The sequence below is a fragment of the Dipodomys ordii genome, unplaced genomic scaffold (genome assembly GCF_000151885.1).
Source record: "Dipodomys ordii isolate 6190 unplaced genomic scaffold, Dord_2.0 Scaffold102, whole genome shotgun sequence".
NCBI classification, from domain to species: domain Eukaryota; kingdom Metazoa; phylum Chordata; class Mammalia; order Rodentia; family Heteromyidae; genus Dipodomys; species Dipodomys ordii.
In genome coordinates this window covers 4,148,941-4,176,542 of record NW_012267318.1, presented here as the reverse complement: position 1 = coordinate 4,176,542, position 27,602 = coordinate 4,148,941, and the positions used below count along the sequence as shown (strand labels likewise).

The following is a 27,602-nucleotide window of genomic DNA, read 5'->3' as shown; positions in this document are numbered from 1 at the left end:
ACTCAGAGCCTGGGTGCTGTCCCTGAACTTTTTTCTCAAGGATATCAATCTATCACTTGAGCTACACTTTTTTTTCTTTTCTTTTTCTTTTTTCATTTCTTCTTTTTGTGGTTAATGGGAAATAAAAATCTCATGGACTTTTCTACCAGAAGCTGGCTTCGAACCACAATCCTCATATCTCAGCTTCCTGCATAACTAAGATGGTAGATGTGAGCAATCAGCACCTGGCTTTAGTATACTTTTATTATAATCGTTTAGGTGGAAGGAAATGAACTCGCAATGCAGCTACAAAGAACTGAAGCATTAGCCTGAAAGTTGTCTGTGCATTTTATTTTAAGAAAACATGCATCTGGCCACAAAACACCATCAGAAAGCAAAGCAAGTCATGAAACATATAGAATGGATCTGAGTAATAAATCGGAAGAGGCTACTGATGCGTTGAGGGGGAGGGAGCTGACACGAAATTGTCTTCTTCCTGGAAAAGCAAGGTTAACACATGCTGTGAGGCCCGGCTGGCCATTAGATTTACAGCTATCTATAGAGGAGAGAAGCAGGATCCTTTAAAGGGCTGAGTTATGACAACTCCCAGGTATTGATCAGCTGAGCCCGCACTCCACAGGGAGCTAGGGAATGAGAAGCAGAGGAGAGATGGTGGTGGTGATGGTCTTTATGTAGTTTTCAAAGTCACTTCCGAACAAGAGGATGAGGTAATAGTTAAGGATGCCAGCCAGGGACATGAGGACCAGGAACAAGATGATTCGCTTCCCAAATATGTAGCCAGGCGTGCTGTAAAAATAAGACAGATAATTGTAGGCCCAAATGACACCTGTCTCACTGTCAGACCCATGGAGCTTCAGTAACAATGCTCCATTTCCCCACTTGCTCTCGCTGTAGGGCCAAAGCATCTTTGCTACACTTAAGTCACTGAATATATTTCAAAGCCAAGGTCAAAGAGACTGGATTTCAAAGCCCATCGATATCAGGGCTGGATGGTACCCACTCCTCACTCTTCAGTCCTGCTGATTGTCAAGCAATTGGCTTGAGGTTTAGAAATGTTAACAGCTCATTAAGACCCTTTCTTTTTTTTAGGAGATATAGATATAGCTATAGATATATTTTTATGAAACAGAAAAGTAGCAGTTATATACATTAAGTAAAGAGTACACTTTCTTTTGGCTTACCTGGCTCTCTCCCAATTTTCCCTCCCAGCCCACCCACAAGTAGTATAGTTCGTTTTCAACATGGTGTCTAGTGAGTACCATTGCTGCATTTCTTTACCCTTTGTCTTTGTATTTCATTTTTTAATATACATTTTATTGTAAAGATACTGTACAGAGGGGTTACAGTTACATGAGTCCATTTCCAGTCGAGCATTGTTACCCCCTCCTTTGTTTTTTCTCCTACCATCCCTTTCCTCCCCACCTCCCGGACTCCTCCATCCCCCACCCTCCTCCCCCACAAAGTTGTAAAGTTCGTTTTCAACATAGTGTCTTGAACATCTCGTTGTCACAATGGGTCAACCTGTATCCTTATTTCAGCATCGTGTTATTTCTCTTCCCCTCCCCAAATTATATGGTCATATGTACACATAGCTTTTGACCTCCTCTGCTTGTCTTACACATATACTAGTTATTGCAGATAAGGGAAACTATGGGACCTATGTTTATTTGGGTCTGGATTACTTCCCTTCATATAATTTTAAGGCAGGTGCCAGTAGCTCACATCTATAATCCTAGCTATTCAGGAGGCTGATACCTGAAGATCAAGGTTTAATGCCATCCTAGGCAGGAAAGTCCATGAGAAATTTTTTTTTTTTTTGGGTCCGGTCGTGGGGCCTGAACTCTGGGCCTGGGCGCTGGCCCTCAGCTCTTGAGCTCAAGGCTAGCGCTTTACCATGTGAGCCACAGCGCCACTTCCAGCTTTTTTCTTTTTGCTTATATCGTGCTGAGGAATCGAACCCAGGGCCTCAGGCATGCAAAGCAAGTGCTCTACCACTGAGCCACCTTCCCATCCCGTCCATGAGAATCTTATCTCCAGTTAACCACCAAAAAGGCAGAAGTAGAGGTGTGTTTCAAGTGGTAGAGTGCCAGCCTTGAGCAAAATAGCCAAGCAAGAGGGTGAAATGCTCTCCACACTGGCCCCTTTTACAAATGGTGGTCATAGAAATGATCAAAATGAGCCAGAAATACCAGTAGAATCTGAAAGGTACTTTAGTCTCTAGGTGTCCAATCTATACTCCTGAGGTTACCTGGAAATAACTTACTGACATTGATGATAACCAAGCACCCAGTAACAGAGACAGTGGAGGGAGAAGGACCTTTTTTATATATATACCATTTCTCTCTTTTCCTCCAGGACTCTCAATCCTAAACTTCTCAGGCAGGTACCAGCTGGGAGCAGAGAGATGTGACACCCATGTTTTGTGTGTGTGTGTGTGTGTGTGTGTGTGTGTGTGTGTGTGTGTGCGTGCGTGCATGCGCGTGCTTCAGGGCTTGAACCCAGGGCCTGAGTTTGTTTGCTCAAGACTAGCACTCTACCACTTCAACCACAGCTCTACTTCCAGCTTTTTGGTGGTTAATTGGAGATACTCATTTCATGGATTTTCCTGCCAGGGCTGGCTTAGAACCTCAGCCCTCAGATCTCAGCTGCCTGAGTAGTTAGGATTACAGGTGTGAGCCACTGGTCATTTTCTCTACGGGATCCACTGGCTGCTGTGGCTGGGCCGTGTGAGCACAGCTAGTGAGTCTGTGGAATCAAGGTAAGGCCCCTTAAGATTCTTTTTTTTTTTTTTTTGGGTCGGGTCGTGGGCCTGAACTCTGGGCCTGGGTGCTGTCCCTCAGCTCTTCAGCTCAAGGCTAGCACTCTACCACTTGAGCCATAGCGCCACTTCCAGCTTTTTTCCCCCTGCTTATGTGGTGCTGAGGAATCGATCCCAGGGCCTCATGCATGCAAGGCAAGCGCTCTACCACTGCGCCACCTTCCCAGACACTTAAGATTCTTAATGAAGACTTACCAAGGGTGTCCTTGGCAACCAGGACCACTTACCGAGGACAACTAGCTCAACTGAACAGGTCATTTCTTGCCATCATGCAAGCATGGGAAGGAGCCCTCAGGGGTATAAAACTGGGAATGCACTGATTTCAAACTAGAGATTTTATCTATTTAAAGGGCATCCCAATTCCAAAGGTTCAGGATAGAACTCACAATGTTCCTAAAAGTTGCCCTGCAATTTAAATATCTTCCTTCTCCATACAAAAGGACCAGCAAAGGCATCTGCCCAGAGCTGATCAGAAAGCAAAAATTCTCAGGTGCTTCTCAGCCTAGCAATTAGATTCCACATCATCTTCCTTTCTTCATTTTCTTTTTTGAATAGTACTGGGTGCGGGGAAGTTAAACTCAGCACTTCATTGCTTCATGATTGCTAGGTAAATGCTCTGCCATTTAAGCTATATACCCAAGCCTTTATGCTTCTCTTATTTTTCAAATAAGACCATATATTTATTCTTAGAGTGGCCTGGACCACCATCCTCCTATTTATGCTTCTCACATGCCTAGGATGACAGGTGCATATAACCACACTCAGCTTTTAATTGGTTGAGATGCAGTGGTGGGGAGTGAGGAGCACTAACTTTTTTTCCTAGGTTGGCCAAGATCAACAATCCTCCCAGTAGCTACCTCCCTAGTAGCTAGGATTACAAGCGTAAGCCACCCATCTGGTCACACTCTACATTTCAATCTGCTTTTCTACACAACTCACACACATCTGAAGGTTTGAAAAGTATGGTCATTAGAGTTTAAATAAAGAAACTTACTAGCTCATATATGGAATGTTGGGTCCCCAACCATTAGTGCTGTTGAGAAGTGATTGCACAATGAGGATGTTAACCTCATCAATAAATGAATCTTTCATAGTTGAAGGGATCAGGGCCCCGTCACAGAAAGTAGGTTGTGAGGCATGCCTTTGAAAGAAATATTTTGATCCCTCCCCTTCCTTGCTCACTCCTCCCCCCTTCCTCTCCTCCTTCCTCTTCTTCTTCGTCCCCCTCCTCCTTGACTTTTTCCCTCTCCTCCCTCTCCCTCTTCTTCAACATCTCTCCTTCTTGGACACCAAGAGGTAAGCCTTTTCTACCACACTCTCCTACTACCGTAATATTCTGCCTCACCTCAGGCTCAAAGACATGGAGTCAGCACACCATGGTCTGAAATTTCTGAAACTATGAGCCAATCAGCCAAAATAAACCTTTCCTAATTTGTTTTCTCAGGCTTTTTGTCACAGCTATACACTGATGCCAGATTGTCCTTTCCTTTTCAGTTGCCTGTTTATAGTCACATTCATAGAGCAAGGAATTCTGTCCCCTTTTGGAGAACAACATTGGTTCCAATGAAAGTAGGGCCCAAACTATGCTCCTTCCAAACTCCTATGTGGAAGTCCCAACTGCTACTGTCTCAGAATACTGTAGAAAGTGACCCGGTCTTTCTTTACCATATTGTTCATGTGTTTTTAATTGAAAAGCAATAGTGGTTTGTATTTGATGAGATGCAAAGTGATCGGGGTTTTGGTTTTTGTTTTGTGCTGTTATTAGAGGTTGAACTCAAGGCCTTACACTCTTGTTGTTTTCTCTCACGGTTAACATTCTACCACTTGAGCCATACCTACCCTTCTGATTTTTTGCTGATTCTTTGGAGATAAGCGTCTATGGACTTTCCTTCCTAGACTGAGATCTTCAGATCTCAGCTTCTGTGTAGCTAAGATAATAGGTGTGAGCCTCCAGTCCCTGTCGCCATGTGATATTTTGATGTATCTGCACTTTGTAGAACAATTCATTCAAGCAATTAACATAATCATGACCTCACTAACTTACCATGTTTGTGGGGGGAATCATAAAGGTTTCTTCTTTCAGCAATGGTGAAATATACAATATATTTCTGTTCACTGTGATCACTGGGCACTGCCAGTGTACTAACCCCCTCCCATTTAACCAAATCATTGTACCCTCTGGCCAGTGGCTCTTGCCCCATCCCTCCTGGGGATTGGATCTTTGAAGGAGCAATACAAACCAAGTGAAGTTTACAAGGAGCTGCAGTCTACACTGACTGTTTCCTTTAAGGAGAGACAATAAAGACACAAACACACACACAACACACACACACACACACAAGTTCAGAAGGACCCAGACAAGACAATGTGAAGACACAAGAGGATAGCTGTCTATACCAAGGGAAGAGATTTTAGAGCAGGGATTAAGAAACTTCTTCCATTGAGGGCCCTCTGGGTCATACAAAATTATCAGCAGAGGCTAGTGGCAGGTAGCCAATGAAAAGCATTACACGTCTGTCCCTCATGTACTAAAGGATTTTGAAGGTCTTACAGGGCCTACAGTCCAATCATTTTCCATCCCTGCATTAGAGCAACCCATCCTGCTGACATGCATCTGGACTTTCAGTCTCTTGGATGTAGAGCCAATAAATTCCCACTATTTGAGCTGCTTAGAGTGTTTTGCTCTACAGCCTGGCAAACTGAACAGTCATCAGCTAGGTCTGGTAAAGAAGGAAATGTAGCTGGGCACCAATGGCTCACACCTGTAATCTAGCTACTCAGGAGGTTGAGATCTGAGGATCGGCAGTTCAACGCCAGCCCGGGCAGGAAAGTCCATGAGACTCTTATCTCCAATAACCACCAGAAAACCAGAAGTAGAGCTGTGCCTCAAGTGGTAGAGCACTGGTCTTGAGCTGAAGAGCACAGGGATAGTACCTGGGCCCAGGGTTCAAGCCCCACAACCAAAAAACAAAAAATAGAAAGGAAAATGAAAAGCAACCAAGTAAGCAGCCATGTTTAGCCAGAGAACAGAGGGTTCAGAGAAGCTAAATTGTGAAAAGTCGGGTGATATGGTGTCTCAGATCTATCACATGAATGAGGCACCATATACTTCCCTCAGAAACAAGAAAATGATTTGCAGATGTCTTAAGCTGAAGGTAAAACCGCAGTAGAAAGTGACAGTATGCCTCCTGAAGAAATGATATTACCCTTGAATTCAAGGAACACACAGAGGAGTTAAGGCCCCAGGAGTTAGTAACTATTTTAGGGCCAGATACAGCGTGGTGGCAGACAGGGGCCTGGTTGTACACTCTGACTCACGAAGCATGAATGTAGACCCAGCTCACACCCTGTCAGTCTCTTGAAATTAGACATGGGATTAGGGTTCTAACTTTCCTCTAGCATCTGCCAGATCTACAGATGATAGTTGCTCAGAACCCTGGATTCGCTAGGTTTGGTAGCCATACCTTGGGGGAGGGTGTAGTGTCTACCAAGAAAGATCCCACCTCAGGCTCAGGCAAAGCCACCAGGGACTGGTAGGAGGCAAAGGACAGAGGGATGGTTGGGAGCTTAGACAGTGCACCACATATGGATGGGATCATTCGCCCTGGAACAATCCAGACATGCCTTTTATTGTTTCTAAAAGTTGATGTGTAATTCTAAATGGATGGAGAAGGTAAAAATTAAATTATAGGCCAGGCACTAGATAGCTCAAACCTGTAGTCCTAACTATTTGGGAGGATGAGACCTGAGATTCTCAATTTGAAGGCAGCCCAGAAAGAAAAATCCATGAGACTCATTTCTAATTAACCACCCTAAAACCAGAGGTGGAGGTGTAGCTCAGGTTGTAGAGTACCGGCCTTGAGAAAAAGGCTAAGAGACAGTACCCAAGTCCTCAGGTCAAGCTCCAGTACCAGCACACACACAAAAAAACTAATTATTAAGCATTTGTTGGAGCTAGATGTTTTATATCTATCTCATTTAAGTCTCACACCCACTCTGTACTATTTTCCAGCTGGGGAAACTGAACATAGAGGTACAGTGATAGGCCTAAGTCCACCCAGCTAGGAAGAGGCAGAATGGGAGCTCACACATACCCAGAGAATCCTGGAGTTCTGCTCATTGTACCACACTGACATCCTATAGAATCCTTCTGACTTTGGAAACTACAATCTGGTTCTTAGCTCTAAAACAAATGGGCTCTCCACAAGCAGTGTAAAGTTTACATGTGCATATAAAAGAACAATTCCCATCTGAAGCATGCTGGAAATGTCTCAAATGAGACATTGCAGTATAGCAGAGGGTGAACGTACACGCTCAGAGGCCTGAGTTCCAGCCCCAGCTTCACATTTTTTGACATCCAGCCAATCACCAATCTCCCCTGCCTTACCAGCGCCAACTCCCACCCCTATTCTTTTTTAGCGGGGAAGAGTAGTAGTAGAGGTTAAACTCAGGGCCATGGCCTCCCTAGTCACTATTGCTGAGCAACACCTTCATCCTTGGTTATTTTTGAGATAGGGTCTCATTTCCTGCCTTGGTATGCACCCGGACCTGGAGCCTCCTATGTTTCAATGACTGCCCTCGCTGGAATGACAGGTACACATGACCATCCTCAGCTTCTTCCATTGAGTTGTAGTCCTGTGGATCTCTCTACCAAGGCTGGCCTGGAACTGTAATCTACCCTATCTTAGCTTCCCATATAGCTATATGCCCAGCTGTGGGTTGAGAAAGGGTCTTGGCAACTTCTCTGTTCAAGTTGATATCAAACCACAATCTTCTTGATTTGAGCTTCTCGAGTAGCTCAGATTACAGATGTAAGCCACTAGAAAATTACAATGTGTGTGTGTGTGTGTGTGTGTGTGTGTGTGTGTGTGTAGGGCGCATATGCATGCACAGGCATGTGTATTTGTATGCACGTGCCTGTGTGTGCCAGTACTGAGGCTCGAACTCAGGCCCCAGACACTATCCCTTAGCTTTTTTCACTTAAGGTTAGCACTCTACCACTTGCACCATACCTCTGCTCTGGCTTTTTGCTTAGCTAATTGGAGATAAGAGTCTCACGGACTTTTCATTCTGGGTTGCCTTCAAGTGTTGATCCTCAGACCTCAGCCTCTGAGTAGCTGGGATTACAGGCCTGAGCCACTGACACCTGGCTGAGAGGCCTTTTTATTTCATCGCTGGACCCACCCTGCCATGTAAGAACAAGTTATCACTACCTGGAGAAAAGTAGATATTTTCCACCCAGGGTACAAGAGAATAATGCCTGTTATTTAGGACAGTGTTGAGGATGGGAGGATGACAGAACTGCAGTTAAGAGGACAAATAGTAAACGCACAAGATAGATGGCGGAGGGGAAAGAACTCATATAAGAACAACTGACTCTTTTCCAGAGTACAGCCCCGCTCCCCATCAGTCCTTCCTACAGCCACCGCGTCTGGAAGGCTCCTAGTCTCCCAACAGGGTAGTTCTTTTATCCATCAACCTCCTTCAGACATTGCTTACTATGTACCAAGCAAGGAAGAGCTCTCCGCGCCCTCCCCCGCCCCATCCTACCCCTGAGGTGCTCTGTAAAACACAGAGCTGGAGAAACTAAAGCCAAAAAAGGAAATAGTAGAGAAGGCCGGGGAAAAGAGAAGCCTATGAGGTGACAGCCTTCTGGATATGGGGGTGGGGAGGGGAGTTTTCCCTTGGGTACATCAAGAACGAGGGTTACATTGGAGCTCAAATCATCTTCCTGCAGAAACATCACATATGTTATCTAAATCTAGACTGGCCATTCCAAGGGTCCTGAACAGAGACTGGTATGGGGCCACCCTGGGACTTTCTGTCCAGCAACGTTGTCAACGTTGCACTGGTGACTCAGCCACATTCTCACCACTGTGTCTGACCTCGTCCACCTTCCTGTCATGGGCTCCAGGAAGATCTGTGTACTCAAGACAATGTTTTGCAAGGTGGAAGCTGTAGACGTCATTTCACATAGTGAGCAACGACATGTTGCATCCTTAGAAATCCAGACATAAAAAGTCATTCCCGTGCAGACTCTGCGTGGTGAAAGAAGTTGGTGTGGAATGCAAAGAGTGTGCAGCACCGTGTCAAAACACCCTGTGGGGGTCCAGCACTATGCTGAGCAACTGTGGGATTTGGCATTCTGGGCATTTTGTTTTGTTTTCAGTACTGGGATTGAACTCAGAAACTTACACTCAAGTACTGACCATTTGGGCCATGCCTTCAGCTCTTTTTTTTGTGCCAGTCCTGGGCTTGAACTCAGGGCCTGAGTGCAGCCCTTGAGCTTCTTTTTTTTCTTTTTTCTTTTGTTCAGTGTGAGTGCCCTACCACTTGAGCTATAGCTCTACTTCTGGCTTCTTTTTGGTGTTTAGTTGGAAATAAGAGTCTCATGGACTTTCCTGTCCAAGTTGGCTTCAAATCACAATCCTCAGATCTCAGCCTCCTGAGTAGCTAGGATTACAGTCATGAGCCACTGATCCCCAGCTCTTTCAGTTTTAGGGTATTGTTTTGTTTTAGGTGGTGGCGGGGGATTGAGCACTAGGGTCTTCTGCTTTTGCCCAGGCTGACCTCAGACTGTGATCCCCTTATTTCAGCTTTCCCAGAAGATGGGGTCACAGACATGTGTTTCTATCCATGGATAAAAATTGTTAGTGAAAAAAACTAGACAAGGCCCTGGTAGTATGTTCAGAGCACTCCAAGTTCAAAGAAATGAGGACAAGCAAGCCTCTCCCTCCATAGGCAACCCTCCTCTTTCACCCAAAGTTGTCTTGTAGAATATTGTTTTAAATCAGCACTCCTTCAGATGGAAAGGCATGAACTATGCCAGGTTCTGCCACAGTGTCCGGGACCCACCTCTGAGTTCTCTCTCCCAGATAGCCAACAAAGTACTTCTGCCTCACAAACAAGTACATCAGTCCAGCGAAGGCAGCAGGAACTAAGGGGAGAAATGAAAACATCTGGATTAGTTTTGCAGCCACTTAAACATGTTTTGTGAGTACAGTGACAATAAAGACTTAAAGCAATCAACAGTAGATACAAGATCCAGCAGAGCCGCAGAATCTGGTGGTAAAGGTTCACCTGAACTTCAGACAAAAGCCAGGGGGCCAGTAGACAATGGAGAACTTGAGTAACAAATATGCGACCTTTGATGAGTCCTGTGGCATGATGTAGAAAATGTTGTTTATCCGTCATGTCCTGAGAATCCTTTCAACATAACCAGTATCAACATGTCTAACTTTAGATGTGAAAAGGTGGGCTCAAGTAGCCATAAAGGTTGTGTAAGACCATCATGTAGTAAACATGGGACAGAACTTGAACTTGAGCCCAGCTCTGGGACTGGTTGTCTTGAAGAATAGCCTGGGGCTTCCCACAGCAGAACAGTGGTTCCATGCATAATCGTTACTGTCTGGAGAAGATCGCTCTGGTGAAGGAAGTTCCCTTTGTATTTCAGCCTGTTGGTAAGAAGGCACAAGTGGCACCCCAAAATCCCCCTGAGGTCCTGAACTTGGAACTGGGAGTCCCTGTTCCACAAGCGAAGAACCAGAACTGGCACAAAACTCACTCTGGGAATGGACAAAGGCTGATTACAGCTTCCAGGTAACAGGGAGTGGGGGTGTGGGGTAGGCTTGTAGAAATGAAAGCACTTAAAACTTTTCTCAGCATTGTTCAGACATCAAATCAACTGTCATTGGAAAGTACTTTCCAGCCACCTTCTGCTAAGGAGAAAGTTCCTGCCACCATTGGACAGAGAGGAAATTCAGGCTCAGACCAAAAAAAACCCCATAAGGACAGTTATTATTATCCAGCTCCATGAATATATATATATATATATATATATATATATATATATATATGACTTTCAAAAACAAAAAAGTCTTCATTGGTGCTTGTAGTTCATGCCTGTACTCCTAGCTATTCAGGAGCCTGAGTGAGCTCCGAAGATCATAATTTGAAGCCAGCCCAGGCTGGAAAATCTTTGAGATTCTTATCTCCTTTTAGCCATCAAAAAGCCAGATGTGAAGCTGTGGCTTGAGTGGCAAAATATCAGCCTTGAGCAAAAAAATCTAAGGGGCAATGCCCAAACCCTGAGCTCAAGCCCCAGTATTAGATAGATAGATAGATAGATAGATAGATAGATAGATAGATAGATAGATAGATAGATAGATAGATAGATAGATAAATAGATAGATAGATAAATAGATAGATAGATAGATGTAGTATATACATATATGTATGTGTTTCATATATCACATATATGTATCATATATGTGATGTATACATATGTATTCCATACATATGATATATACATATAGCATATCATACATGTGATTCATTTATCTTTTACATATATATGGAAAAGATCAGACAAAGAATCCCAGAAGTGGAATCTGAAACCACAACCTTCTGATTTCAAAACTTCATCACCACCTCCAGCACCATCAATATATGTACATTTTTCAGAGCTTCTGTGGTTATACTGAGCCAGACAAAAGTTCTACTTTTGTGCCTCATAAATAGTCCAACATTGGCTCAATCTGGTATCTGCCAGGAACATATCAGAGGTTTCCTGCTCATTTAATCTTTTATTGGTCACAAGATTCCAACTAGGTAGACAACAGTCTAATTTCACAATAAGTAACTCTGAAAGGCTGAGCTACTGCCAGCAATGAGTGACCTCGATTTGCCTCTAACTTGTCACTTCCAAGTCTCACTCCTTTCCACAACTCTACCTGACCTCCAAAACGCTACTGTTATACAGAGAATAGAAGCACAGGAGAAACAGTGAGATTTGTTTATTCTTATGAGACTGTCACAATCCATAGTTTTTCTTGGACAAAGGCTTTGCTATAAAGCTCTATTCTGGGCTAGCAAGGTGGCTCAGTAGTAAAGTGCTTGCCTTGCATGCATGAGGCCCTGGGTTCGATTCCTTAGCACCACATAAGTAGAAAAAGCTGGAAGTGGCACTGTGGTTCAAGTGGTAGAGCCCTAGCCTTGAGCTGAAGAGCTGAAGGACAGCGCCCAGGCCCAGAGTTCAGGCCCCACAACTGACAAAAGAAAAAAAAAAAAAAAAGCTCTGTTCTGACTTGTTGATCCATTTCCTTGTGGATGGGAACTCAACTGAACAGGACCAAACAGATGCCAGGTATAAAAAGGGCATACACCATTGTTTTCTGTGGGGTACTGGAGAAGTACCCATAGTAACCTGTAGTAACATAGTAGTAACCTGGGCCACCTGGACCATCAACTGGGAACATATTGAGACCCTAAAATTCTAAAATTTAAGCACACCACTTGTCTCTTTGGGCCTTGGGGTCCTCCTATGTAAGGAAGGACTTTAGGCTAGAATGATCTATTAGAATCCTTCTAGTTAAAATATCCTACAATCTAATTGAGTAACGATGACTCATTTCTGTGATCCTAGCTACTTATGAGATCAGTTGTGTTTTGAGGATAGCTGAGTAAAAAGTTCATGAGATTCCCATCTCAATGGAAAAAGTCAGACATGGTAGCACATGCCTGTCATTCCCAGGTAGAGCCAGAAGTGAAAATAAGTGGATCATGCTCCAGAACACCATGAAGATAAACCAAAACCCTATCTCAAAAATAACCAGAGCAAAGAAAAACGGGAGGCAGGGAGAGCTGGAGATATGGAGACCAAGAAGTAGAGCATCCCATAGCAAATACAAAGCCCTGAAATCAAACTTCTGTACCACAAAAATGAATAAATAATATTCTATATTCATAGCAAATAGCAATAATCAGGGCTGACAGATGCATTTGGGCCAGGCAATGTCAATGCTTGTTTTGACAGAATATGCATATTCTGAGGCCTCCAAAACACTTTTAGACATCTTTTGAACCCACCTAGTTAGAGATGCTGTGGACTCATCTAGCTCATATGTCAGCTAGACATGAAAGGAATCATAGTTCCTAATAGAAGCATAGTTTGATATGATTTTTTTTCAAATAATGCCAGACATGATTCTTGCATCACTCAGGATAGAAAATAGAAAATAAATGGTAAGCTAATGGCAGCTCTACAGGCCCAGGGGAAGCTACACAGTGCCCTTGGGTGGCTCCTGCTAGCCTCCCCTAGCCTTCAGCCTTCCTGGTACCTTGTTCTTTGCATCCATGTATCCATTTGTCCACTTTTCTCTGATTCATCTTGACCATGAGTGTACATTTCATGTTGTCTCTGCTTTATTCGGCCCCTCAATCTACCAACCCTATGCCTGTATATCCAGGCACAGATCTCAGTAGACAGAAATTCAATGTCTATTTAATATGCAAATTTAGAAAAATACAAGAAGATGCTTGTGAAAACTCTGGAATTTGGGACTGAAAGATCTGGGTCTTAGTCTTGCCCCTGTGGCCTGACAGTGAGGTCATTTTGAACAGATGACTTTCTCTTCCCAAACAAAGGATCCTCACAGGTAATGAGAGGGATTGATGTCCATTCCATATACTTTCCAGAGTGGGGAGAAAATGACAGGTTTAAGTAATTCTTCAGCAGATGGCTCATGGCCCCTTTGAATGGGCCTTCCTGGAACTGATCACCAAAGCTGACAGATGCCAGTGATGGCTAAGCCAACATACTAAATCTCCAAAATCAACCAATAACTATGACTCTCATTTCTATTTAACTTGTGTATATGTGTGTGTGCCTCTACTGGGACTTGAACTCAGGACCTGTATACTGTCCTTTGGTTTTTTTTCTGCTCAAGGCTGGCATTGAACCATTTGAGCCACACCTCCACTTCTGGCTTTTTGCTGTTTAATTGGTGATAAGCATCTCATGGACTTTCTTGCCTGGATTGGCTTTGATCTGCGATCCTCAGATCTCAACCTCCCGAGTAGCTAGGATTACAGGCTTGAGCCACCAGCAGCCTCTTGCTCCATTTAATTTTGAAGCAACTCTGGAACCATCTATTCTTCAAGGGCCACCACGCCAGGAGCTTGTTAGCAGAAGAGCTAAGCAACAGCGAGTCCCAGAATAGATGCTTCAGGCGCTGTCGTTTATATGTCTTTGTATCTGAGCACTCTCATTTATAATGCCCTTGTATCTGAACTAACACTGCTTAAGGATTCTGAGTCACATTTAGCCTTAAACCACCCCTGTCAGCACAGCCGCTCTCAGCCAGCCCCCAGGAAGCAAGTATTAGCAATGCATTATCACCGGAGGAGTGCCACCCAGAGCATGCTGGGAACAGCAGGTCCCCCTAGGGCTCTCCGCTCTCCTGGGCTTCTCATATCAGAGCTGGAGGTCAGGCAAAGGCTTTTCAACATAGCGCGTGCCTTTTTAACCTCTGTGAGATGCACATTCTAGAAAAAAAAAAAATTCTGAGTTACCTTGGCTGCAGAGTAGCCCCGCAGTCCAAAGCACCACTAGGAAAGTGGGGTACGCGTCCACACAGTTCTGGCTGTCAACAAGAAAGAGAACACGTGTTATTGTGATATGCGCTGAAAATTACCTGGAGCCCCAAATTAGTGACCAGCACTGTGCAAGAGTCACAAACCCCTTTGATCACTCCAGTTACATCCTCCCACTAAAACCCACATAACAGCCACATCAGCAACACACTGGCAAGAAGAAAATACATGTTAAGGATCCATTAACTCGTCTCCTATAGGGAAGCCATCAAAAAGCTTGGTTTCCTGATGTATTCACTTTGGCAGCCTTCCCATTCCTGGCTGCATCCGTGCACTTCTTGGAACTGAAAAGTGAGCAATGCTGACAGCAGGGTGTGGTCACAGTCAGGGTATGTGTAACTGGGGGGAAGAAAAGCCTGACTAACAACTTCAGTATAGCAGATACACATCAGCAGAGCAGGCTAAGGAGGAAAGCAATCTTTGAAGCATGAAAGAAATCAGGATCCATTCACAAAAACTGATGGGAGAAAGTTAGCATGCCAATGGCTTGATTCCTATGTGTCAGAAACTGTCCTTACCTCACATATAAAGTAGTTCAAGCTGGGTATGGAGCTCACACCTATAATCCTAGCTCCTGAGGAGGCTGGGTGGGGGTGGGGATACCTTGGACCAGGCACTGAGCTCTCAGTTGATGTCTATTGTTACCTTAAATCCACCCTTTTCCGCTGAGTACACAAGAGCTTTCCGCTGAGTACACAAGAGCACTCTAGGAGTTTCCCCAAGCTTGAATAACCAGTGGCCACAAATTTAGTGGCTTAAAAACAATACAAGTTCCAGACCCTATCCGCAACTGTGCTCCTTCAAAGTCCACTCCCCAGGCAGTGCATCTGGCCCCAGAATTTCTCCTGAACCTGTAGCATCTCCAGTCTGAGATCTTCCCATCTCCATCCAAGTCATAGGGCTGGAAGGCAACTGGGAAGAGAATGGAGGAAAGATATCCCAAGAATTAAGCAACAGGCATACTCACAGCTTGATTCCTGTCAGGCAACCATGAGGAATTAAACCATGTGGGACATCTTTCCTCCTTGCTGACACCCAGCCATCACCTCTGGCTTCATAAGACACTTGAGCAAGAAGAACCACAAGCAAGAAAATCATCACTAGAGAATCACCTGCACTGGGGTTATCTCCAACAGAGAAAGAAGAAAAACTAGGAAGGAAATGGAACAGAATAGAATGGATGGATGGACAGATGGACAGATGGATGGATGGATGGGGGAAAGGACAGGAGGAGTGAAGGAGGCAAGGGGAGAGAAGGAACATAATTGTCTCCCTCCACTGGTGGGCTGAGGTCACAGGTCCCCAACTCTGTTTCTCCCATTCCTTCCTGTCCTGTTACATTGTGTGTTCAGCAGGTATGAATGGGGACTAGAAATGGGAGCAGGACAGACCCAGCTCCTGCAGCCCAGAGGCAGGAGAAGACACTGAAGATGAAATGTGCACATTAATTAATGTATTCAACCATGAGGGGTTGCACACGGGATCCCCGCCAAGCACCGTCAGGGGCTGGGATGACCTCTCTCCCTATCAAGTGTCCATTCTGGAAGGGGGATTCCGGCAACACACAACACGGAAAGTATACTATTTGTAAGCTGATGATAAGAGAGAGGGAGGGGCAAGGCAAAGCAGGGGAAGGGGAGGGCTGGGGAGGTTTGCGATTTTAACAGAGGGGTTTGTGATGAGATGACATCAAGTAAAGACTCAGAAAAAGAAGAGGAAGTAAGAAAATCAATTAATTATCTAAGAGCATTTGAGGCAGAAAAAAATTGTGCATATATTACATATGCAAAGGTCTTGAGGTATATGCACAAAGGTGGGTCTGGAGTATATAAAGAATAGTAAGAACACTTGGAAAGGAATGAATGAAGGGGTATGTGCAAAAAAATAAAGACGGGATCAGGCAGGCCCTAATTAGGAGATGAGATCTATAGGTCTCTGTGAGGATTTTCATCATTACTCAAAGGAAAATAGGAAGTGAGGATTTGAGGCAAAAAGAAGAAAAAGAAAGAAGTAAAGGAAGAGAAACATACAAGTAATCATTTTTAAAGTGTGCTCGTTTCCTGGAGCTTCTGTAACAAATCACCGCAATCTTAGTGGCTGGAAGAAAAAAAATACAAGTTCCAGTGGAAAAAAGTCTGAAATGGATCTTCCTGAGCAAAATCAAGGTATGTGACAGGTGGTGGTGGCTCGTGGCTGTAATCCTAGCTACTATGGAGATTAAAAATCGGAGGATCACAGTTCTAACTCAGCACAGGCAGAAAAATTCTGTGAGACTCTTATTTTCAACTAACTATTCAAAAGCCAGAGGTGAAGGTGTGGCTCAAGGGGAAAAGCACCAGCCTTGAGTGAAAAAAAAACAAAAAACAAGCAAGGCTTTGAGTTCAAGCCCCAGTACTGGCACCAAAATTTATTCATGAATTAATTAATTGAAGTCAAGGTGTGGCAGGCTTATCTTTATTCATCTCTGTGGGGAATGTCGGGTTCCTGGCCTCTCTCCCCTCTGCCGATCTCCAGCTTGTTTTGATTCCTGGCTGTTTCCATTTTCAGATGTTAAACCTGCCTCCCCTTCTCCACTTAAAATACCCTGAGGATTACGCTGAGTCCTACCCAGATGATCCAGAATAACCCCTAGTGAACAACCAGCATTCTTCCTTACCAGGGAAATGTAATGTATTGGGGGTGGGGAGTGTCTCGGGATTAGGATGTGGGCATGTACTGCAAGCCATTATTCTACCTACCACAGAATTTTGTCCCTGTTGTAGATGACAAACCCAGGCTCACAGCCATAAACTAACTCTCCCCAGGCTCCCAGCTAGGGGTGGAGAGGTCAGGATCCACACCTGGAGGATCCATCACCAAAGCCAGGCCTGAACCTCTGACCAATCTAAATTAAACACTAGGTGGCCTCATGAGGAATTTGCAGTTCACATGGAGACTATAAATAGGCCTAAAGCGTGGAACGCAATGGAACAAGACGTGAAGAGCTGAACATGGGGAAGAGCACATGACTAGAACTTAGTCCTTATTCTGACTTTAATCAGCTGCTCACCAAGGGCAAAGCATCTTTTTGTTTTTGTTAGTTTGTTTTTGGGGGGGAGTGTGTGAGAGAGTATGCTGGTACTGGGCTCTTGAACTCAAGTTCTGGGTGTTCTCCCTGAGCGTTTTTGCTCATGGCTGGCACTCTACTACTTGAGCCACACCTCTGCTTCTGGCTTTTGGGTAGTTAATTGGATAAAAGCATCTCACAGACTTTTCTGCCTGGACTGTCTTCAAACCTCAAGCCTTAGCTCTCCGAACTTGAGTGGCTAGGATTACAGATGTGAGCCATGGGTGCCTGGCTAAACTAATTCTAATTTTCTAATTTTCTAACCTACAAAACTAAGAGATTGGAAACAATTCTAAGACTCGCTGAAGATCTGAAAGTCAAAAGTCTAAAGCAGGGATTCTCAAGATGTTGAAAGGAAAACCGTCATACAAACCACTTAAAGATAATAAACTAAAATAAACCAAGATAATTAATTGATCAATTAACCAATGAAGCATGGGTTCTCGAGGATGGTCTTGAGAACTTATTAGAAATGCAAGTGCTTGTCCACCTCAGACTTCCAGAATGAGAACTTTGAAGAAGGAGCTAGAGGAAGATGCTGAGGGATCTATTTCAAAAAGCCCCCGGAGTGATCCTGGCTACAGCATGAGGACCACTAGCTCATGGCTTGCAAACTCTCTGAGCAAAGATGCTTTCCTAATTGCTCAGGTCTCAGGCCTCCATGGTACTACTGAGAAATCTGGTGCTGTGGTCTGAATCTTAGTAGTATCTTCCAAAGTTTCATTTGGTGCTATTGATGGTGCTGGGGATCTTTAGGAGATGGGGCACAGAGTCAAAGGCCCACAGCTCATGGAAGGTGCGTCCTGAAAGGATTGAGGCAGCCTGCCTGGCTTCTCTCTTCTTCCTTTCCCTCCTCTCTCTTGTCCTGCCCTCCCCTACCCGCTTCCTCCCTTGCCTTTCTCCTTCCCCTCCCCCTCTCCTATTATTTCAAATAACCTTGGTTCCTAATAAAACATGGTCTGTCTGGGACAGAATGGATCTCTCCCAACTGGCAGAGAAGAAGCTCTTCCTCTCTTCCTTGGGCTAACACAAGCCAGTCCTATTCAAAATTCGCAGTGCATGCAAAGCCCCAGGTCCACATGCCCCTCCTTGAGATCAGGAGCCATAGAGCCACTAGGGGGACCCACAGGGCCTGTTGACAACGCCAGGGCTGCCATTTATTGGCTATGTGCATGTGCATGCATTTCCTGGCCTCATAGACTCTCCAATTTCTTCCTCTATAGGATGTGAAGGAAGATATATGTAATTGCCTCCTTTGCCATTGACAGACTAGAATGAAAACGGTGCCATGTGGCTTATGAGAATCGTTCAATGAACAGAGGCAATTATTGTTTCAATATCCTCCTTCCTACCACGGTGGAAATGTCCTGTCCTGTCCTGACACATTACACTTTTCTGGAGTTTTGTTTGAGCTTTATGCCATTCTTTTCTTCAAACCAGAACTGTTAACCTCACTTCTACTCTCATTTCTTGAAATCTAAACTGGAGCTGCTAGGCAGGTCTCACAGGAATTCTCTGTGCTATGTCTAATTTAATGCCCTACATGTTCACTGTCATGAACAGAACTTGTGCTGTTTTCTCTCTCATTCTTCTCCACTTTCAGGAGTAAAATGCAGGAACACTGTAATGGGGGGGGAGGTATGTGTTTATGTGTGGTGGGTAAGGAGTGCTCAGTAATTGAACCCATGACCTTGCACATTTTAGGCAAGTGCTACATCACAGAGCCACTACTGTTCTGTTAATTGGTTTCAATTAATTTGATTTAAAGTAAGGAAATATTACGACTAAGAGTAGTATAATAACAATATTGGTGCAAACCAATAGGACCATTACAAACTCATTATCTTCAAATAATTGTTCAAATCTACACACCTTGAAATGGAGTCTACATGGGATGCTGAGAGGTGCAAGGAAGAATATGTTGGATATTTCCAGAACATGTTCTGATAACAGAAAAAGAAAGGGGAGGAAAGGTGAGGGAAGACTGGGAAAGAGGGGAGGGGAGAGAAGAGAAGAGAAGAGAAGAGAAGAGAGAAGAGGAGAGGAGAGGAAGAATAGGAGAGGAAAAATAAGAGAAGAGTAGAAGGGGAGAAAACTTGAGGGTAGGGAAGAATCTACGATTGAATAAGACATTCTTCTCTTGGAGAACCAAAAATCAGACTGCCTTTTAGCATATTAGAAGTTCTCAAAATTCTGCCAGTAAAGAACCTGCTCTTCTTTGTGACCGTTGCTAATGAGCCATGAACGTAGAATCCATATTGCACATTTTAGGAAATTACACAGCTCTGGACACCACTCTCCTTTCTGCAACCAGTGTTTACTTGCACAAAGAGGAACCAGAAGTGCTAACTAGAATATTAAGGGCCTGATAGTGGTACATGTCCACTAGTACTAGAGCATAGAATTATATATATATATGTATATATATATATATATATACATATACGTATATATATATTTTTTCAATCACCAGTACTGGGGCTTGAACTCAAGGCCTGGGCAGCTTTCCCTCAAACTTCTTGCTCAAGTCTGGCACTCTAACACTTGAGGCTGATCTCCATTTCTGGCTTTTTGCTGGTAAATTGGAGATAAGAGTTTCACAGACTTTCTTGCCTGGGCTGGCTTTGGATCGTGATCCTCAGATCTCAGCCTTCTGAATAGCTAGGATTTCTTTCTTTCTTTCTTTCTTCCTTCCTTCCTTCCGCCCTTCCTTTCTTTCTTTCTTTGTTTCTTCGCCAGAGTAACACATTAAGTATATTAAACAATTATTCCAACTTTCATATAATTTCTGACCTTCAAGGTCCTTTTCTTTTTTTTATGTTTTTTTTTTTTTTTGTCCATCTCGGGGCTTGAACTCTGGGCCTGGGAGCTCTTCAGCTCAAGGTGAGCACTCTACCACTTGAGCCACAGTGCCACTTCCGGTTTTCTAGTGGTTTATTGAAGATAGGAGTTTCACGGTCTTTCCTTCCCCAGGCTGGCTTTGAACCTCAATCCTCAGATCTCAGCCTCCTGAGTAGCTAGGATTACAGGCGTGAGCCACCAGTGCCCGGCTCTTTTTTTTTTTTTAATAAGTTTTTTATTGGGAAAATACTGTACAGAGGGGTTACAGTTACATGAGCAAGGTAATGAGTACATTTCTTGTCAAGCATTGTTGCCTCTTCCTTTGTTTTTCCCCTACCATCCCTTCCCTCCCACCTCCACAACTACACTCCCTCACCCTCGCCTAAATTGTGAAGTTCTTTTTTCAACATGATGACAATGGGTCAACCTGTATTCCTATTTAAACATTACTTTTCTTTCTGTTTTCTTTTTTTTTTTCCTTTTGGTACAAGACCAGGACTCAACCTTGGTTCCTGATGCGTTCACTCATTGACTAGTAATCTATCAACTGAGCCAGGACTCCAAGTGCAGAGCTATGCTCTTTATATGTGAACAGAGTCAAGTTTCAGCTCCTTCTGGGTCTTAATCCCTGCTTGACTGGGTGATGAGCAGCAAGACAGGTCATTAGGAAAGCCAGGTCTGTTCTGATGCAATATGAGGGTGGGGTGACTGTTAACCACAAGCTATCTCCATCAAGCAATAGTCAGAGTCTAGCTAAAAAGCACACATTGGGCTTTTCCCTCCACCAATTTCATTTACCCTAGATACTACTTTCCTTTATTCATGGGCATGATCCACACACTCCCTCACCTTATCAACCCAAGGTTTGAATTAGGCAAACATATGGCAGGCCTATTTATTCATAAATTACATGCACATACTACTGTCCATCTATATATGAAAGGTGGTGTGTCAGGCTCTAGCACACTCCTAGCTACTCAGAAAGCCGAGAACTGAGGATCGTAGTTCGAAGCTAGCCTGGGCTGAAAGTCCATGAGACTCTCATCTCCAAAGAACCAACCAAAAGCCAAAGCCAGAAATGAAGGTGCAGCTCAAGTGGTAGAGCACCAGCCTTGAGTTAAAAAGCTAGGGGACAATGGCCAAGCCCTGAGTTCAAGCCCCAGGACTGGCACACACACACACACACACACACACACACACACACACACACACCATACACACACATTGGGTATAGTTTTAGATTAAATGAATGCTCTGTTCTTCCTGCATTCCTGTGGATATGTTGCTTTTGGTGCTTAGGGAAGCCACTGGAAAACCTACTGGGAGATGACTTCCTACTATAGAAACCCAGTCGTTTCCTGGAACAGACCAACAGCTTTGGTGCCTCTGGTTCTTGCCGGTGTGGAAGCCTGCTACACTGATGTCTGGTTCCTTTGTGCCATTGCCAAAGGCACACATGAACAGTGGTTTGGGCCAGGGAGGAAGTGGTCTTTGTAAGAGAACCACAGCAGTAGCTGAGCCACCCTTATCTTAAGGAAAACTCTCCACCCTTACTTCCTACCTCTCCATGCCGCCTCTTCCTCCCTTCCTTTCCCGTCTGACAGAAGCGAAGTTGCCACTTTGCCAAGACACAGGGGTTTTGAGAATTAGTTTGAGTACTCACATGGTGTGGATCCCCAGACACAACAATCATCCATCCCTCTCCCTTCACATCTTCTTACCTTGGGAAGAATTGCAGAATTTCCAAACCACACTTCTAAGTGACACAGCTCAGCCACCAGCCACACCATGGTACTTCTGCAATTTGGAGGCTGGCAGCCAGTGAGGTCACGTGTTAACTCACTGTCTTCTTAGAAACATAGCTATTTCGTTCTCGGTGGGGGAAGTGACACCAGTGAGGCAGCCTGAGCAACCCCATTTCTTGTGCTTTGCTGGAAAATATGGAGACTTCACTTCCATGCAGACGCTGAAGAGCTCACAAGAATTTAGGCCCTGCACCTATAATCCTAGCTACTCAGGAGGTTGAGGTCTGAGGATCGAGGTTCAAAGCCTCAGAAAAATCCAAGAAATTCTGACTTGCAATTAACCAACAAAAAGCCCAGAGATATAGGTGTGGCTTGAGCTGTAGAGCTATAACAGTTTTTAGTAAAAAAGCCAAGCAAGAGTTGAATTCAAGTCCCAGGACACACACACACACACACACTCACACACACACTCACACACACACTCTCACACACACACACACACACACACACACAGAGAACTCAGTGCCCCAACAAAAAATATAATCATCTGGGTGGCAGGACCCTGCTACTAGGTAAATGATTAAGGCTCCAGTGGATTCTATTCTTTTTACTTTTCTTTTCTTTTTTGTCAATTCTGGGGCTTGAACTCTGGCTTGGGCACTGTCCCTGATCTTTTTTTGCTCAAGGCTAACACTCTATCACCTGACAACCCCGTTTCTGGCTTTTTCTGTTTATGTGTTACTGAGGAATCCAACCCAGGGTTTCATGCATGCTAGGCAAGCATTCTACCACTGAGCCACCTTCCCAGCCCTGGATTCTATTCTTAGAGAAGCTGACACATAATGTGTCTTTCTTTTCTTTTCTTTTTCTTTTTTGGTCATGAGGCTTGAATGCTGGGCCTGGGCACTGTCTGTCAGCGCTTCACCTCAAGGCTAGCGCTCTACCACTTGAGCCACAGCGCCACTTCTGGTTTTTCTGGTGATTTATTGGAGATAAGAGTTTCACAGACTTTCCTGCCTGGGCTGGTTTTGAACCATGATCCTCAGATCTCAGCCTCCTGAGTGCTAGGATTACAGGCGTGAGCCATCAACACCCAGCAATGTGGCTTATTCCTAAGTGACCTCTTGTTCCCCCCTCCCCAACAAATGCTACAAAAAGATTGAGAGCCCCTCCAAATAGGTCAATATTTTTGTCATGTCTTTTAAACTGATTAGGAGAACTAACTAATGCACCAAAGTCCCAGACGTTAAAATAAAAATCTTCCACCAGGGATCACCAGGTATTGATGGATCACCTATTTAATCCAAGCTATTGGGAGGCTGAGATCTGAGAATCATGGTTCAAAGCCAGCCTGGCAGAAAAGCCCATGAGATTTTTTTTTAATCACAAATTAACCAGCAAAAAGCCAGAAGTGGAAGTGTGGCTCAAGTAATTCACCAGCCTTGAGTGAATAAATCAAGTGAGAGCGTAAGGCCCTGAATTCAAGCCCTAGTTCTGGCACTTAAATAAAGAAAAGTAAAAAAGAAATCTCCGTATAAGCTTTTCAGCAAATGGTTTCTCTGAGCTGGGACTGCTGGAGTTTCCTTACAGAGCTTGCTTCGAGGAAGCGGGTTGTAGCAGGTAGGTGGCATAGAGGGGGAGGAGTCTGAGGGTGCTTGATGGGGGCTGAATGAGCCGCCAGGAATGGCCTGAAAAGGCAGAGGGGTGAGGAAGGATTAGGAAATCAGCCCGTGGCAATTCTGCCATGTGTCCTCAAGTGGTTCAGACCAGGCAGTGAGCTGCTTTAGAAGCTAGTGGAGAAAAGAAACCACAGATGTCCGCTCGCAATGGTGAAGACTGTCTCTACACCTCACAGGATGAGAATGTTCCCTATCTAGAGGGGTGACTGCCTGGAGAGGGCCCCTCTCCCATCTACCCCCACAGAGACTTTGCTTGTCCCTGAGTCTGTTCATACTGCTCCTGACTCTCAATATACATCCCTCTGGTGGTTACAACTCCATTCACAAAGGAGCCCTGGGGACCTCCGTGTCACCTCTGTCTGGAACTGAAGGCCCGCTCCCTACTTCAGCCCACTGCACAGTAGGAAGCCTTCCATTCTGTCACCGGCAGAGGAGCAGCTCTTTGGCTGATCTATTTAAATACATTCTGCATAAAGAAAGAGGCACATATTTGCATAACATCCTTTCCGATTTGCATCCTAAATAGAACCTACACCCCTCTTCCCTGAGCTGTCCAGGTGTTTCCAAGCAGATCTTCTATTCAAAAATACAGAGCCAGAGAAGGGAAATAGCATTGCACAATGCCCTGTACGTTCTGTTCTTGTCCAGGTTGCTTAAGGGAGCTGTTGTGAAGAAACTCATTGAGGTCACCTGCAGACTGCCACCCGAGAAAGGAAGGGCAGCTGGAGGATGGCTTTGCCAGTGGACACTGCCTGTTGTTTGGCAGCCCGTAATGGCCTTACGACTGGTCTGCATTTTAGTGGGCTCTACCAGACTCACCCACCAGAAAATGGTCAGCTCCCCAGACGAGACTGGTTCTAAGTGTCTGGAGCCACAGAGGCCACAGGGCCCCCTCCCCCAACCTCTCATTTCTTCCCTCTAGTACTGGTGCTCACAAATCTGAGAAAGGGCATCCACAAAGCCCTCCTGGTGAAGTTCAGCCTTCTGGGAGCCCATTGGATGAGGCAGACAGATTGTGTTGGTTGATAATCCTCAATCTTGCAAGGATTTGAACTCACTTGGCAGTGTAGACCCGCTCAAAGGCAAGGGTTCCAGTCCTCTGAAAGCTCCGCCCATTCTGCATCCTGCTTTCGTGCTCCACCTTGTGGGCAAAGAACCCTGCGGAGGGAAGATTTGGATCTGGTTCATTTCAGGCACGTTCAGGAGATGCATTTAATTGTTTAAATAAAACATTAAAATGCTTCTATGCTGGGCATCAATGGCTCACACTCTGTAATCCTAGCCACTCAGGAAGCTGATATCTGAGGATTGTGATTCAAAGCCAGTCTGGGCCAGAAAGTTCATGAGAATCTTATCTACAATTAAACATTCAAAAGCAAGAAGTGGAGCTGTGACTCAAGTGGTAGGTAGACTGCCAAAAAAGCTAAGAAACAACCCAAGGCCCTGAGTTCAAGCCCTAGTGGACACACACACACACACACACACACACACACACACACACACACTCACACACGGTTTCTTACCTTGATTTAGGGAAACCCTAAATCTTCTCCCTCAAGTGTCATTTAGAAGAAAAAATATGTACTTAGCGTGTGCTATCCCCTGGTCACTACCCTTGGACTTGACGGCACAGTAGCAAGCAGAACATAGCTCCTGCTTTAAGGTTCTTGCAGTCTAAAGAAGCAACAAGTAAAGCACGAGATGCATGCTCAGATGAGATCTCAGGAGTTCAGAATGCTACCAAGAGTCAAAGCCCACAGCTTAACTCATTGTTTGGGTCACAGAAGGACTTGTAAAGAAAATACCACCTAGGATCAAATCTGAAGAACAAGAAGAAATGAGTCAAGCAGCTATCAAGAGTCAGAACATGGGCTGGGAAGGTGGCTCAGTGGTAGAGCGCTTGCCTTGCATGCTCAAGGCCCTGGGTTCGATTCCTCAGCACCACATAAGCAAAAAGAAAAAAGCCGGAAGTGGCGCTGTGGCTCAAGTGGTAGAGTGCTAGCCTTGAGCTGAAGAGCTGAGGGACAGCGCCCAGGCCCAGAGTTCAGGCCCCACGACCGGACCCAAAAAAAAAACAACAAAAAAAAAAGAGTCAGAACATTTGCAAAGGTCCAGAGGGGACAATTGTCTGTGGTTGGGGGATGAAAACTGGGGATCAGGACCCAGTAGGTCTCAGATGAGTAACAAATTATTCTTTCAAGAACATGCATCTATTATCCCTTCCCATATGCCAGATATTTTGCTTGCATCGGAGAACTAACAAGACAAAGAGCTTCAGACTTATGTCCTAGCAAGGACAGTAGAGGGAGAGACAGATCATACACAGTAAACAAACCACATACATTGAAACTATAGAGTGTGCATTGTCCAAAGAGAAATATACTCCTTACCTGACATATGTAACTGTACCCCTCTGTACATCATCTTGATAACAATTAATTTTTTTTAAAAATTGCAGAGTGTGGTGAATGATGGATAAAAAAGAAAAATGTCTCTGAAGTATGCTCTCTCAGATGCCTAGAGTGAAGCTCAATTGGAAATAGTATCTAAGTCAGGGTCCAAAAAAGAAATGTCCATGGGAGCCAGGTACCATGGCTCATACCTATAATCCCAGCTATAGCAACAGAAGTCTGAGACCAGCTCCAGGCAAATGCATGACACCCTATCTGAGAAATATCTAGAGTAAAAGAAAGGACTGAGGTTATGGCCCAAGTGGTAGAGCACTTGCCTTGTAGCACAGGCCCTGAATTCAATACCACTAGGAAATTGGAGTGGAAGGGGAGGGAAGAAGAGAGGTTGAATATCTATTGGATTTTGCAGAGTGGTTGTGACCTGGGAGGAAGCCACATGAAGAGACTTAGAATTTAGTTCTATTTGAGAGCAACATGAATTGATTAACAAGGATGGACTTAAGCAGAGGATAATCAGAAAGCCACTCTATCTCCAATGTCATAGGTGTTTACAAGCATCAGAAAAGAGGAAGGATGTGGAAATTGATTGGGGGGGGAGAGGTATATGAGTGTAAGAGAAGCCTGGGTGTGACTTCAGGTTGAACCGTGAGGAGATGAAGACTCTCTTGCTCTCCTCACTCTCTTATGTTATTCTGTGTTTCTATTTCAAGAGTGGAAGGAGGAAGTTATAAGTTTCCTTTTTATCCACTTTGTATTAGTCTCCTCAAAAGAAAATGAAAAAAAGACATAAAAAGGGGGATGTATGAATTGTATAAATGAATAAGTCTCTTACGGGTTTTTTTGACAAAAAATACACCCTTTATGGGACTCTATCCATTTTGTGCATACCTGTGGGATCAGGAATTAACCACACTCCAGGCAATCTGGTAGGAACTTGATATACATTTGCTTATTGAGCCCTGTCCTAGCTCTGTGAAGTGGCTGATACTGTCCCTGCTCTATAGACAGGGACACCACCAGTGGTGGGGAAGGGGGTGGGGAGTCACTTGATCAGAGCCACTGCAAAGTGAAGCTGGGGATTCAAAACTAGCTGAGCATCTATCTTCCCCCATGCTGTCATGTGAAAGCCCTCCACAGGATTCCATCAGCTACCCAGGGTATATAATACATCTTCCCATCTGAGAATCTCAACCAAGCAGAAAGTTGGAAAGGATTCCCATCCCTTTCTTTCCAGAATCCAAGATGGCGCCCCCCATCACCAAGCATGTAAACAAGGCTAGTATTACCAAATGTAGAGTATATTTTCTCAACCAGAAGCACAGCTTGGCTACCCTTCTCAGCATCTGCCTCTTCTCTTCCCATTCCTACTCAGAAAAGGAAAATCTTCCCTTTTTTCCAAAAAGAAAAGGAAGCTCTCTACCCATAATCTGGCCCATCCTAGCTGCATTCTTTACGTCTTTGTTGCTGTCCCCGTTCCTAGAACTCACAGTCTCTTCTGTGCTCCCTATCCTACCCATAAAATCAAACAAAAGTAAGTATGCCTCGGTCCCATTAATATTCCACCAGGGA

At 44.5% G+C, this 27,602-nt stretch overlaps 1 protein-coding gene across 1 annotated transcript in view; it reads right to left on the bottom strand.

Moving 5' to 3' along the window:
• Positions 1–309: 309 nt before the first annotated feature.
• Positions 310–27,602, bottom strand: part of Alox5ap (arachidonate 5-lipoxygenase-activating protein) — a 33,777-nt gene continuing 6,484 nt past the window's right edge. Inside the window, exons 2-5 of the mRNA XM_013027279.1 lie at positions 24,681–24,780; positions 14,171–14,241; positions 9,674–9,755; positions 310–786 (exon numbers count right to left, since the gene is read on the bottom strand). Of these exons, the coding sequence (XP_012882733.1) occupies positions 624–786; positions 9,674–9,755; positions 14,171–14,241; positions 24,681–24,780 (416 nt within the window). The 3' untranslated portion in view covers positions 310–623. The remainder of the gene's footprint in view (positions 787–9,673; positions 9,756–14,170; positions 14,242–24,680; positions 24,781–27,602) is intronic.